This window comes from Kwoniella pini, chromosome 6, assembly GCF_000512605.2.
Source record: "Kwoniella pini CBS 10737 chromosome 6, complete sequence".
In the NCBI taxonomy this organism is placed as follows: domain Eukaryota; kingdom Fungi; phylum Basidiomycota; class Tremellomycetes; order Tremellales; family Cryptococcaceae; genus Kwoniella; species Kwoniella pini.
Genome location: NC_091721.1, coordinates 1,387,698 through 1,402,524, shown reverse-complemented (window position 1 = coordinate 1,402,524; position 14,827 = coordinate 1,387,698). Strand labels below are relative to the sequence as shown.

General features: G+C 39.4%; 5 protein-coding genes across 5 annotated transcripts; 3 read left to right on the top strand and 2 right to left on the bottom strand.

Annotated features, from left to right (window-relative positions):
• Positions 1-100: 100 nt before the first annotated feature.
• On the top strand, positions 101-989 carry I206_104969 (uncharacterized protein; the record flags this gene model as incomplete). The annotated part of the gene is made up of 4 exons (XM_070203039.1): positions 101-109; positions 161-658; positions 720-852; positions 916-989. 4 exons carry the CDS (start codon positions 101-103, stop codon positions 987-989), a joined length of 714 nt encoding a protein of 237 aa, XP_070059140.1.
• Positions 990-1,362: 373 nt separating this feature from the next.
• I206_104968 (uncharacterized protein) lies at positions 1,363-3,351 on the top strand (the record flags this gene model as incomplete). Its single annotated transcript, XM_019154270.1, has 5 exons — positions 1,363-1,787; positions 1,873-2,818; positions 2,873-3,040; positions 3,113-3,210; positions 3,279-3,351. The coding sequence occupies 5 exons, from the start codon at positions 1,363-1,365 to the stop codon at positions 3,349-3,351; spliced, it is 1,710 nt and encodes a 569-aa protein (XP_019013010.1).
• A 319-nt stretch (positions 3,352-3,670) lies between these two features.
• On the bottom strand, positions 3,671-7,425 carry I206_104967 (uncharacterized protein; the record flags this gene model as incomplete). The annotated part of the gene is made up of 10 exons (XM_019154269.1): positions 3,671-4,542; positions 4,602-4,884; positions 4,938-5,060; positions 5,113-5,187; positions 5,251-6,015; positions 6,076-6,402; positions 6,465-6,746; positions 6,813-7,107; positions 7,173-7,264; positions 7,321-7,425. 10 exons carry the CDS (start codon positions 7,423-7,425, stop codon positions 3,671-3,673), a joined length of 3,219 nt encoding a protein of 1,072 aa, XP_019013009.1.
• An 814-nt stretch (positions 7,426-8,239) lies between these two features.
• I206_104966 (uncharacterized protein) lies at positions 8,240-9,149 on the top strand (the record flags this gene model as incomplete). The annotated part of the gene is made up of 5 exons (XM_019154268.1): positions 8,240-8,272; positions 8,343-8,627; positions 8,715-8,894; positions 8,971-9,062; positions 9,134-9,149. The coding sequence occupies 5 exons, from the start codon at positions 8,240-8,242 to the stop codon at positions 9,147-9,149; spliced, it is 606 nt and encodes a 201-aa protein (XP_019013008.1).
• A 411-nt stretch (positions 9,150-9,560) lies between these two features.
• On the bottom strand, positions 9,561-12,550 carry I206_104965 (uncharacterized protein; the record flags this gene model as incomplete). The annotated part of the gene is made up of 7 exons (XM_019154267.1): positions 9,561-9,983; positions 10,042-10,374; positions 10,438-10,558; positions 10,625-10,804; positions 10,866-11,484; positions 11,553-12,316; positions 12,381-12,550. 7 exons carry the CDS (start codon positions 12,548-12,550, stop codon positions 9,561-9,563), a joined length of 2,610 nt encoding a protein of 869 aa, XP_019013007.1.
• Between the last annotated feature and the right edge of the window lie 2,277 nt (positions 12,551-14,827).

Below are 14,827 nucleotides of genomic sequence, written 5' to 3'. Positions count from 1 at the left end.
TGAGTGGCAATTCGAATTGAATTTAGTGAGTTTATTCCTCATTTATTATACCCCTTGTCTTTGCTCTGGAAGGCTACTTCCGGTCACAGGATAATCAAAGATGTCTTGGGTAAGCTCCCTTACATTTGCTGTGCGTAATAAGCTCACCTTTTCCCATTAGCTTGTCCCTTCTCTCCCAACATGGGGTCGATCAACTCCTGCTTCATCTTCAACTTCCCTCATACCCGACGAGGAAGATATAGATGCTCCTCCTCCGTTCCCTTTGCTCAACTCTCATCAGCGATCATCTGCACCTACACCTTCTTCTACACCTTCATTCTCAATCGCTCCTCCTTCGCCGCCGAAAGCGAATGGCAACGATGAAGAAGAACCGTCCGATCTAAATATAGCTATTGTGGATGCCCCCTTAGGCGATATGTTACCTCCTGTATCAACAACCAGAAAGCCAAACTTTGGTATACAGAAAGGTGGTCTTGATCCTGCATCAAACGGACTCAATGGAGCAGAGAAGAAACCTGATCCTGTGAAGAAGAAAAAGGGCAAAGTTGCTTTAACACCTGGGCATTCGGCGTTAGATTGGGCTAGATTAACGAGCAGTGGACAGGATTTGAGAGGTGTACATGGATTTCAACGAGTTACTCTTGCTGAACTGAAAGAGGTTCGTTAATAGCAGCTACTTCATACGTTAGACTGATAGCTGATACGAACAACGGGGTTAGCACAATACGCCTGATGACGCCTGGTCAGTCTTCAATGGTATGGTATATAATATCACGCCTTATCTCCCTTATCATCCGGGAGGGGAAGACGAAATGATGCGTGTGGCAGGAAGGGATGGGACCAAGCTGTTCAGTGAGTAAATACAGCTCAGATTCGACACAGTGTTGGCCGAGCTGACGGTCGTTTCGCGTTTAGTGCTCACCCATTCTTGGGTAAACTTAGATTTCATGCTCAAGGAGTGTATGGTAGGAGTGCTGGTAAGGGGCTGAACGAAACTCAGAAGTGGTGTCGCTTCTGGGTCTGTCTGGGTCAAGTCTTATGGGCGACGAGTATACATCTTAGAATATAGACGCATTTAGATATTGTATACCTTAGCATAGCATGTTCATATATGTATAGCCAACTTACGTTTGGTTTCGTAATCATCCTGAGGCATACTTGTTTTGCATTCTGAGTGGATATATCTTTTTACATGTACGAGCATTGACAATTAATGATAGCGAGATATCATCCTTACTCGATAGTTTCAGATTGTATCGAACGCGTCAAGCGAAACCAAAAGTTAAAAGTCAAAAAATCAAAATCAATCAAAACGTCGTTTTCCTATCATTTTGATAAATATGCAATTTCAAAAGCAAAGAGATGGATGATCTCACCAACCCATTCCGAACAACTTCTTCTGAAGCATCCACTTCTCAACTCAGACCAAAGAATCAGTTAATTACCAAGATTGGTCAATCTTCCACTTCGACTCCCAAGACAGAGGCCAATAATCGTAGAAGATTCGGAGGACTTTTTGCTACTTTCGGATTAAGTAATGGGAATGGATCACCTCTTAGAGTCCCATTAGGTACACCTTTAAAAGGCAAAACTTCTTTGAAACCTACAGAAGGGGAAATTGATGAGAATGAAGAAGCTTCAAATGTAAATGGTGGAATATGGAGTTTTGCTGAACGAATGAAAGAATTGACTATTGGTAGTCCTGCAAAAGGTAAAGCCTCACAGCAAGATGTCGTTACTGGAACTCTCGAGCTAGGTGATGGTTTGATGAGTTTACCTGATGAGTTGTGAGCATTCACGAATATTTTTGTGTTGCTTTACGAATAGTATCTCGTAAAATCTACAAAAAGCTGATCATACGTTTAAATCCAGACTTCTTCAAATATTACTTCAACTCCCACCGACTATAATCCAACTTAATCTCATTTCAACAATCTCAACTCGATTCTATGATTTATCACGAACACCTATATTATGGATTAAATTATTTCATGAAGCTGGATTTGAGCTAAATGAAAAGGCTATTAAGAACAATATCGCTATTGAATATCCTCCTAAAGGTCAATGGAAAGGCTCTCAATGGATAAATTCTGATAATTCCTCTTCCAAAGACGATCAACTATCGGAAAGCCTAGGAAAACTTAAAGATGATGATGAACATGAAGATCGAATTACTATACATTATCCTACGCTCTTAAGATCTCGTATGAATTTACAAAAATTAATTCAAAATCCAAATTTTCTTCCTGAAACAACAATTTTATCAGGTCATTCTGATATTGTATATTGTCTTTATCGTTGGGATAATTATCTTTTCACAGGATCAAGAGATAAATCAATTAGAATTTATAATTTATTAACAAATAATTGTATTTGGTTAGAAAAAAATGTACATTCCAGAAGTGTATTATGTATAAATTTAGAAATTGATGAAAAAGGAAAAGGAATTTTAATCTCTGGTTCATCAGATTCAGAAATTGTTATTTATTCAATTGATCTTACTTCGCAAGAAGATACAATGATAAGAAAAAAAACAATTAAAGAAACCTCATCAATACTTTCGGTCCTCATTTCATCTGAATATTACATATCGTCAAATAAAGATAAATTCATCAATATTTATTCACGAAGGACAAATGAATTGATAAAAAGTTTAAAAGGTCATACTCAGCCTGTTAATTCTCTAGCATTTTCAAATGATAAAATGAAGTTCGTATCTGGTAGTGGAGACGGTATGTGGAAAATTTGGAATATAAATAGTGGTTTAGTAGAAATTGAAGGAGGAGGTGGAAGGGGAATTGCCTGCGTTGAATGGATTGTAAGTTTATTTCATTTCAGATTATCTAAAAGTGGAACTAATGTAACGATTTAGGATAATTACATTTTGACAGGAGATGGTGATAACCTGGTTAAATTATATTCGTCTATAACAGGCAATTTAATACACACTTTTAAAGGTCATACAGATTTAGTGAGAAGTGTAACAATTAATAAAAGTGCAAAAGTAGTTATAAGTTCGGGTTATGATAAAACCATTCGAGTGAGTTAAAAATATACATGTAACATCATTTTGGCTAACGATCTTTTATGTATTTGACTTGTGAAAAAAAAGATGTGGGATATACATTCTGGTAATTTGATTAAAATAATTAATGAAGATAGGTCATCTTTGATTTTTGATTTAAATATGACACCTGGAAAAATAATCGCGTAAGTCCCAATCCTTGCTGAAATGATATTGACCTGTTCTGACGGATCCTTTCATGCTATCTTCTTAGTGCTAAGCAAGATGGGACCATACACGTCTTTGATTTTGATAATGAACTACCTTATATCGACTACTTCGCTTAATCAATTATTACGTATAATGCGTAATAAGATATTCAATGTTGTACTTGGTCAAAGCATGTATGTCAATATCTGCTCAAGAGAGATATGCCGCATACTTGATGAGTTCATTGCTGCTCATCAGTAATTATATCTTTTCGGAGATACATCCACGTTTAACAGACAATACCTATTCATGCGATACCGCTAGCTTATGATTATATCAAATAATGCATATACGAAGTACAGGTTGAATACATATACCAAAATCGTCACTCACATCTACTACTAGATCGATGATCATCCTTTTACTTGCTTGCTAAAAATGAATCCTCAATCTGGTTTAAACTTTAATTTTTTTCCCTTTTCCACCTTTTTCACCTTCACTAACTCTTCTCTTTCCCTTTCCATCTTTTTTGATATCTTTCTTATTATTATTATTATCCTTCTTCTTATCATCTTCTTTAGTATATTTAACAGTCATAGTTGTACTTAAACCATTTGAATTTCCATTTTCATAAAGTTTTTTAACTTGTTCTTCAGCATTTTTCCAATCACCAGATTTAGGTAAAGTAAATTCATCTAAATTAATTTCATTTAATAATTCTTTTTGTATGATTTTATTTTCATCAGAATTTATATTTAAATCTTTTTCTTTTCCTTTTTCTTTTAATTCTTCTTCAATTGTTTTATCTAAAGCTTCAAATTTTTTTCCACCACCTAAACCTAAAATTTGTTGATTAGGTGGTAAATTATTTGAAATTTCAGCTTTTTGAATATCTTGTAAATGTTTAGTTAATTTTCTTAAAATTTTACCAAATAATGCAAGACATTGTGTTGAAGTTATACCTAATTCATTTTCTAATAATTCAACAGATTTTCTTTGTAAACCTAATGCTAATAAAATAGCTTGTTGTGCTGCAGCAAGTGTACAATCTTCTCCCAATCTTTTACTGAAGAATAAGTTCGCCAAAATAGGTACTAAATCTAAGACAACATGATAATCTACCATACTATCTGAATATGATTCTAATCTCTTCATATCGAATGGTGTGATCAAGGCGTTCAATTCTTCAGCTGTCACTGTTTTTTTGGGAGTAGTCAAAGCGAGAGGTAAACGAGGTGAAGCAGCTTCTATTATTGATAATGCTACTGATGATTCAAATTTCTGGAATGAAGAGTATGATAAGAGGTTCATGAATCGTTGTCGGAAATCTATCCCATCCATTTTGTCAACTCAGGTTTTCTCATCGGAGATGAAATCTTTGACTCACCTTGTGCAAAAGCGGTCAACCATCCTTCTGTTTGTTCTACGTTATTCAACAAACTTCGTAACATCACAAATGTGTACTCTCCCGTCAAAGCATTCTCCCTCTGACTGGCGTAAAGGGGTATGAAGCCCGCTCGTTTCCAGAATCTCAACAAATCTCTTGTCAGACCGAATGATACACCCAAGTAATCCAATTGTTCAGGTTTTCGTTCGGAAAGACGTTGAAGTAATGGCGGCATCTTGGCGGCATCACGGATTGACACGGTGTCATTTTGCAAAGTAGCATTCTACGATAGGGAAATCAGCTTTGCCCATCAAAGAAATATAGCCGATCACTCACAGGACCAACCTTGGCGGCATCCTCGAAAGATTCTCCCATATCTGCTGGTGCGTCATCAAAATTGTACAGCTCACCACTGTAGAACGAATTCAAGGCTTCAACAGCTCGAGATCCGTAACCCATCTAAAAATATCATTAGCTCTGTGACAACTCTATTGCTATCTAGGTAACCTACCCTTGCGTAATCAGGATGGGTAGCGATCCGCACCACTCGTGCCCCTGATAACATTGCAAAGTCGTTGTCTTGGAACTATCAGACCCATATAAAATTAGCTCCCAAAGGGCGCTAGACCAACGACAGACTCAAGCTCACCTGCGTCGATATCAACCAAGGTATCATATCTCCGGAACTCCTCATTCCCGACTGACTCAGTTCCTTCAAAATCACATCTCTACTGATATTTCCTTCTAAGGCTACTTGAAGTACTACTAGCGGATCTGGAAGAGAATTATCGTCCTCCTTTATTGGAGGTAATAGGACGAATAAATGATGTGCCGGAGCGTCGGAGAGCATTTGAAGATCATTTGGCGAATTCTTATAATGACTAGCCACGTATAAACCCATCATCCGTTGTAAGAATACTTCGGATGCTGGATGGTACGAAAACAAGGTATCTCGATTGACATAGTACAACTCGCATTTTGAGGGATGAGGACAACCTTGAACGTTCTTCGATACAACTGTTGCGTCCAAACACAACAAGTTGTTCAACCACTTTTCAACTTGATCTCCTGGTGAGTATCTAATGGGTTCATCTAATTTGATTTCCCTCAACGATCGCACTAAGCCTGCTCCGGATCTTCCAGCTGAGGAAGTTTTGGAAGGACCAGCAGAAGATGAAACGGCCGATGGTGCGGGCTCTTTACTGATAGATGGTCGAGTTTGTTCTCTTAATTGTTGAATGAGCTTGATCGATAACGATCTTCCGGTACCTTCATAACCATTGATTGTGGAAGCCATAAAGACGAGATATGGGCCAATGAGTTTTCGTACAAGCGGAAGAGGGATAGCAGCAGCTTCATCGATGATGACTAATTCAGCTTGACCAAGTACATGTGAGTCCTCAGGTGATATGTACTATCTCGTCATGAATCAGCCTGAGTCGAAATATTCGATGTAGTACGATCAACTGCTCACCTGGATTGTCTGCCTGTGGCCTCTGAACACGTTGACCCTTACAATAGCCTTCTTGAAATCCGGATTCGTACTTTGTACAATATCGTAATCTATGTGTTCCTCATAACCAAGTGCGTCCAGAGCTTTGAAGACGAATTCAAACAAGGTTTTGAGATTTTCGGGATCAGGGGAAGTGACAAAGATATTTGAGTAATCATGTGCCAAAGCTGCTCCAATGGCTAAACCTAATGCAGCTGATTTACCTCGACCTCTTGCAGCTGTAAGTGCTACAGTCGACGACAAAGTCTTCTCCGATATTGCTTCTACAAAGGTCAATAACGCTTTTGCCTGAATAACATGCTCAGCTGTGCGCTACACAAGGGAATTGCCATTTCAACAGCTAAACTTACCTGATCTACAGTCTTGGCTAATTTAGCCAATGATCCAATGATATCCACACCATCTAAACTTTCTTTCATTTCCTTCAATTCTTCTGCTTTCCTCTTTCGTCCTCGATCATCCTCTGAATTCTGTCCAACCGTTATATCTTTCCCTTTCGACAGCGGTAAAACATTCAACTCGTCGTCTAGTACCAAACAATCCGAACACGACCCGAGCGATAAGATAAATCGCTCATTGAAACGCGGTTGCACGAATTGATGAGCGTCTGTTCTATACCTAGAGTGAACATCCTAGATAGGAACGACAAATCGATGATCAGCTTCCGGCGATAAGCAAAAATGGGAAATATATCTTACCATTGCCATAGCATATAATTGCTTTAAACTACTCATAGTTTTTAAGAGAAGCACAACAATTCCACCTCCTTGTACAGTTTCTATAGTCCTAGCTAACAAGTTTGGAGTTATAGCTTCATAATCTTGCAAAACCAACATTCCGAATGTTTGACCTAAAATCTTCGCACTATCTTTGTAATATGTATATCTTATATCTGTTACTGCGACGAAAAGTTCAAAGGGGTCTTGTTCATTCGCTTCTCGGACACCTCTTTTCACATCTCGCTTTATTTTAGCTTCTCGCTTCTTTCGATGGCTAATAAGCCAAATCATTAGCTTAATTACCTCGGATCACCAAAAGGGAGCTACTCGGGTACTTACGTTGTAAAACCCAGATCTTTCTTGTAGCACCATAAGACATTTGGTCTAGATGATACCCTGGCTTGGGATAAGAGAAAGTGGAGATTTACGACCTTACAGAAAGTTTGTTAGCTACTTGATCAAGTTGACAAGATATCAACAAACTCACTTGATCCCTTCCTCTATCTCCTACCATCACGAAGAAACTTCTATGATTTGCTTTGACCCCATTGTTAATGAGAGCCGGTATTCGTGGATCTAATTGTTTCCTCATCCTGCCCTACTTGTATCAAGTGAATCTGAGTCAATAACAAGGTAAGATTTGTGTATGAATATTTGAAGTATATGAGCAAAAAGCATATAACGATGGTAGTGGAGGTTGATCTTTCAGAAAATATCGGATAAAATGGAAAAATAACATCATAGAAAATAATCATTGACCTGTATTTTTTTGTTAGAGTGGCAATACGTAAAAAGTGGAGGTTACCGAGTTGCCCCATAGTGATTGAAAAGTGTATATATATAACTCACCGAATTCATGTCCACTTTTCCCCCCTTAACCTCCTCAAAATCATTTATAAACATTATCACCATACGGCATCAACGCCCATCTTTCTTTCCCTTCCATATCGTATATCACGTATCATAGATAACGTTTCTGGCATATCTTACGCGGATCAGCATAATTTGCAGCGTTGCGACAACGGGTGAATACCGGATAGATTGGTCATTATGTATGTTTATTCCCTTTACCAGGTCTACTCGACTCTATTGGGCATTTCCGAGGAGGCCCTCTTAAACAACAGTGTTCCGCTGAAACAAGACCAATACTGACATCATATCTATTTCTGTATGTCAGGTCCAATAAGATAGTTGTGAGTACTGTTTGCATCCTTAGAGATACAGCCGAAGGTACAATTGCAAGTTGGGAGAGTATCGGCTGACTCCGAATCATTCTTTACTCTTTATCATCCGCTTCTTTTGCATTACCATGTTTCATAAATCTCCTCTGCATATAGCCTCAAACATACCGTTCGATAATAGACGATGTGATAGCAAATGTCAAGGTGGATTTTGATGAATATGGAATGGAGGAAGAGATATTACTAACTCTTCAAGCAGTGAGTTCGAGTTACTTATATAGTGAGCTGGCTTAAGCTTTATTTTCAACTGATATTCATACACATAAAGAAATGGGAAGCTAGATTACTTGAAACTCGGGTTGCAGATTTCGCAAGAGCACCAGGATCTTCTTCTTCACCAGAACCAGGACAAGCTGGTGAAGATGGAAATGTAGGAGTAGAAGGTCCATCACCGAATTTAACTTTACCTATCAATCCTTTATCTTCACCTCCTGGTGGAAATATATTCACTCCTTCAAATCAAGGATTAGCTTTACCGGGCAGACTTCATAATAGTGATGTTCAAATTAAAGCTGAACCAAGTGATGACCCATTGCGTCTTAGAGGAGGAGCTGTAAGTATCTCATTTCATCTATTGATAAATTAGCTTTGTTATTTAATTTTACTTCAGAAGCTAATATCAAGTTCTTACTGTGAACAGAGCGAAGATGTCAAACCTAATTTAGATCCAAATCGTCCAGAACCTAACGCAGCTGGACTTTTACCAGGCGATGATATAATAGATTCAGATCTAGATGATTCAGATGATGAATTGCGTGATGATGCGGAAGGTGGAGATGATGATGGTGATACAGATATTGTCTTTTGTGTATATGATAAGGTCAGCTCCATATTCTTTCTGTTCACCAGAACTTTGAAGGCGGAAAAAGCTGATCAATTTGAATTATGTTGAACAGGTACAAAGAGTCAAGAATAAGTGGAAGACAGTATTCAAAGATGGTATGATACATGTTAATGGGCGTGATTATCTATTTTCTAAATGTACTGGGTAAGCTCTCATTTCGTTACCTTCCATGATATGGACAAAGTAGCTTAAACAGTCTTCATCATAATCTTTAGCGAGTTTGAATGGTAGAAATTGAAAAACAGTGAATATCTATATGAAAGATATCTCATGAATAGTGGACAATAAAATTGTCTAACAGTCCCTTAGCTACTATCCACAGAAACCATATCCAAAATCATCTTCCTTGTGCAGTCATCGTCCCGGTAGAAAACGAAAGAGACTAAAACATACATCTACAATTACAATTCTGTCTATTTGCATTAATTCCTTGACATTGCGAATCATCTATATCTCAGCATGTATATTATGTGACACACGAAATTATGATCCGATACATTAACAATATCAAATGTGTGTATATATATTATAAATAACTATAGATCCGTGTATAAAAAAGGTACTCGAGGAGAATGACGAGCCACGACAATGGTCATTCAAAAATCAGATATCACTAGTCGTGTATGCAGATGAAATGCACCTTTATTTGGTCATTCCACCCCACCAAGCTTCATCAGGAGGACTTCTTTCAACTTGTATCTTCTGTTTAGCATCCATTGAAGTGAATTCAGTTGATGCTTCAACATTCTTAGCGTTAATCTTTTCGGTAAGATGATTACCAACTCCAAGATCATCGTTTGCAAGCCAGATGATAGGTTGTTTCTTCCATAAAGCAGGGTGATCAAATGCTCTGTAATGGAATCCAGACGTGTTTCCGTATTGAGGTCCAGCGTTTTCATTTGAGAATTCCTCTTCTGGTGTTGTTTGAGAAACACCTGTCTTGGGGTCAATACCAATTGATCTGGAGTGTGAAGTGGTTGAGTGGACGTAATACAAGAATGGTTTCTTGAATCTGACCCAATCGATATAAGTTTGGAACAAAGCTATGGCAATGATAATAACAATCTATATGACCGATAACCCTGTCAGCTGTGTCGTTCGCATGATCAACCTGATTACTTACCATAACAGCTCCACATCCAAGACCGCTCTTGGCTCTGTTACCATCCTGATCGGTAGACAAGAAGAATAAACCGGCCAAACAGATACCTTCGATATAGAGCGAGACAAAGACGGTTCTAAGAGCCTTGATGTAGAACATTCCTCCGGTTTCCGAGTAGTCGGGTTGATCGGCACACCAGTGTAAGAGATACTTGTAGGCGGCGTAAAGGAGACAGAAGGCAACCAAGGCGAGAAGGGTCATGACTGGTTGAATAACGGTGTAAACGATAGTGATGCAGATCAAAAGACATGTAGGTGGGAAGACAGTCGCCCATGTGAAAGAATCCATCTTGAACTAAACAGACAAAAATCTTAGGTCAGATATCTGGCTAGACATGGACTTTGCGGAGTGACTCACCTTCTTCAAGTACACCTTTCGAGGGGTGTTTCCGGCTAAGACTCCTTGCAGGAGGTACATAACCCAAGGAACGGCTCGTGAATACGATTTAGCAGCGCTCGAGAAGGTAGCGGTGAGGATGCTGGCATAGAAGATTGTGGTCAGCCAAGCTTGAGACTATGCTTTAATGATCTCGGTTGCAACTTACAAGGTAAGGAAGAAGATTGAGGCAGTAGGTAATTTCTCAGCTAGAAGAGTGGGCAATTGGTCGACCATTCCGCTAATGTTGGAAAGAGCCGAGATCAAACCAGAGGCTACAGTGACAATCAAGAAACCGTGAATGACTTGGAACAACCAGAATCGAGAGAAGAGGCCGAGTTCGATGTCACTGCCAAAGATCATGATGTCAGTCGAAAGCATCGCCCAGTGTGGAGAGACAAGTTACTCACGTCTTTCTCACCTCTCCTTGAAGCTTGACCAGCAGTCGTAGAACAATAGGCAGGAGCATAAACAAGACAGAGAGCAATACTGGGGGAAGTACACCCTTGATGATACCCTTGACAACAGGTCCGTTGGAACAGATCCACGCTAACCAAGAGGTATTTGCACAGAGAGCATCGATATTGGAAACGATACCAACGAAAGCGACAGGGATAGCCCAGATGATGATGAGTCCGATGGTCAAAGCCCAAGAGATTGCCGTTCTGACCTTTCGTTGGTAGGGGTTCATAGATATATTAGACCACTCAACATCTTCAGGTACAACTTCTACACCGCCTTTCATTAATTTGTTGGATTTGTCGGTCTCGGCTACCAATCTAGCAAAAGAGTGAGCTTCATGTTGAGAGGCGAATCGAATGAAAACGGTGTTTCCTTGAGGCAGGTCATCAATAGTCTTTCTAACGTCAGATAATTTGGCATTTCGTTCAGCAATGTAAAGAGGCGAAGATTCAAGATCTTGCTTTTGTCCAATGAGACCGAGGAGTCCTTGTTTCCAGGTAGGTCTTTTCTTGTCCAACACGTATCGGCTAACGATATCGCCAGAGGATCGTTCAGCATCATATTGACCTGGTTTGGAGGAAAAGAGTTAGTAAACAACTTTATTTAGCGATTCGCGTAGGACGGTTAAAGCTCACCTTTGGCTTCAGGGGTTTTACCTTTAGCTTGATTCTTGTTGGCCAATTTAATCAACTTGGAAGCACCACCTTCAAGTCTAGCACATTCCTTGTCCCTTTCTTGCCAAACTTTCTCGATATCCTTGCACTTTCGAGTCAGCCAAACTTGTCTAATACCGCCTTCGGCATCATTGGAGGGGTTGACAGCAGTACCTTCGGTCGCAGTCGAAATCCTGCCGCCTTCGTGCTTCCCAGCAGAAGCAGAGGGCACGCTAGAGCCTGGAGTGGTGGAATCAATTCTGGCAACGATTGAGGCAATCTCCTTCATACCACTTTCGGAATTAACCGAATCGGGTACATTGGTCACTGCAACGGTTCGAGTTCTAGCGAGCGCGAGATGTTGAGGAGAAGTCAACCAAGCTTGTCTAACCTGGACAAAGTGGTTGTATTCGTTCCAAATCAAGTAGCAAGTCCAACTCATGAGAATGAGTGCACAGAAGAAATGAGCAATGTGTCGATTTTGATGGTTGGCGGGTACATTTCCGAAAGACAACAAGTTTAAGCCGTCCATCTTGTTGTTTGGTTTAACAGCTGCAGCTGGAATACAGATAATGAAAGTCAAGAGGAAGTAAGGTAAAAGCATTTTGAGACCGAAAACCTTGATGAATCGCAAGAAGAAGTAAGCATCGGGACCGTTGGAAACGAGTACATCCGAGTCGGGGGTGGTGATTAGAACCGTCTTCCAGAACGCAAATATCCCTGAAGGTAGGATAGGTGGTTTTTTGCTGTATGGGAGGACAGCAGCTAGTCAGCGATGTTACATTGTGCGAGCAGAGGCGTGTGACTTACCCATCTGGAGCAAATTCCGATCTTGGTTGGAATACTCGTTGAAGCTTAGCTCGTTTGTGTAAGAGCAGCCATACTGATGTAAGTACTCCGACAGTAATACCAGCGGTTACCAACGCCGTTACGAAAGACGAAGTGGATGCTGTGGTGGTGTCCTTTCCAGTCGCGGACATGGCGAGATTACTTGTGCTTGTTAGGACAAACTGGCAATCAAGATGCGAAGATGTGCTGAGGTCGGTAAGCTATATAAGGGCGATCGAATGAATAATACGTTGGAGGTAATGTAGCGTTCGTTGCAGGAACGAACGAGAGAGTGGGACGAGGAGTATAGTGAAATCGAATGAATATGGTATATGAGCGCAATTAGAATAGTTGAATGATCAGCACGAGCGTCATTCAGCGTGTTTCAAGCTAGAATGCAGGTTTGAAGGATGGTTTAGATAGGTTCACGCGGAATGGAAGCGAATAGTGAGAAATATCACGGACGCAAACAAGCATTCCTTTGAAAGGTTGAATGTACAAGACCAAACTCACCTATAAGCCCTAACCTGATTAGAAATTCAGTATAATACCAAGAAGATAATCAAGATGATGATGATGTTGAGGATGTTGAGAAAAGGGTTGATGAGTATATCTAGTTGTATGATGAAAAATAATGAGAGATAAAGAAACCAACCCAAAATAGTTAGGTCAAAAGAGCGCAGTAAAAGAGAAATTTGTTTGTTTTCTATTTTCTTCATTTTAGCGCATAAATCGGAATAAGGGTGTGTTTTGAGAATGATTATGACGATCGCGCCACTTTGAATGTTGTTTGTGTTTGATGTTTTACTTTTTTGCTTTTCCCAAAATAATAATAATGTCAAATACCGTAATTAGGGATCTATGACGTAGTAAATCAAATCTTATTTATCAATTTTTCATAAGTTATAAGTTACCGTAGTCGTAAAAAAACGGGGAAATCTCGTCATACCAGTGTACAAAATAATCTATACATATACTGCGAAAAGCAATAAATACCAAGGATATTCAGGGTTACCCCTTATAAAATGATCATCCCGTGTAAAAGAAAAACAAAAAGAAGGAAACCAAAAAAATAAGGATCAATTTCTTTTTCCCTTGTGACGATCTTTTCTAATTGTCTTGGGTTTCAGTAGAAATGACATAATTTTTGATGAATTTCAATTCTTTTCTGTTCCACAAATAAAATGTTAAAATACTATCTGAATTGATGATGACAGAATATTATGTTATGAGGCGTGTACCCACAATCATGCATTGATCGATCGCCAATTTATGATGTTGTAATTGATTGGAAAGCACAACGAAAATCAGTCGCCAATGAAAACAGGTGTAAGATCTCTTTCTTCAAATATTCGCCTTTCTTTGCCATATTGTGCACACTTATAGCGAAATTGTAGAACATTGATGTACAATTCGCGTCAATCAGAGGTCATGAACCATGGCCGTACTGAATGTATTGAAAAGCTTAGAGAGATATAGTGAAGAAAGGTAACCACGCACAGTGCGTTCGAAAGCTTAAATCTCAGCACCGAATGACTTCTTGATGGCTTTGAGCTGTTTTCTGTAGATTATGCCTACTAATGAGCTGGTTTCGAACCTTGATTCATTGAATTTGGCATGCAAGATCACCAGTCTTCTCACATTGGAGGAAGACCATTTACCCGATTGATGACCCAGAAAAACATGAACTATCATCTCTGCCCGAAGTCAAAGGTCGACTATGATAGCACCAACGAAACCTGCTCGACGAGATATCTTCAGACGATTCGTATAACTATGAGGCTATATCGATGTATTGGTCGCTTGAGCTCCTTATTGTACATATTCTAAATGCAGGACTAGGGAGCCAACATGGTAGTGAAGAAGAACATGTATCATGGGACCGTTACTTCATGACAATAAGGGTTACACCTTTTATTTTGACGAACTTTTCGGAACTGACGCAAAGGATTCTACCTGCACAACAGAAAACAAGTACGACTAATTGGGTTCCACAGCACACATCGCATGGTAGGCAAAATTGGAAGAATGAACTGGGAAGAAAGACAACTAAACATCGTGATCGTTTGTGAAATATCCGAAAAATGAGGAAAATGATCATCATTGCAAAATTAGGAAAAAAACTCGTTTCAATCACTGTGCACAAGAGTTACCGTCAGAGTCTGTTGATTATCTACACTGACATATTTTAACGAAAAGAAGGGCTCATGCTCGAATCATAAAATAGCAATTATATATTACTGATCGGTGAGCAAAAGGTCTACCTTGATGCGAAACATCTATCAAGTTTCCTAACTTGGTGCGAAAATATCGTCCACATCGTAATGATTCCATGTTTACTCTGGCTTGGACCAGTGTCTCCGAGCAGCTTTGCTTTCCCGTGTTGAGCGGTGAACTCTGGCTTGCGCTTGCGGTGGTGCAAAACGGCA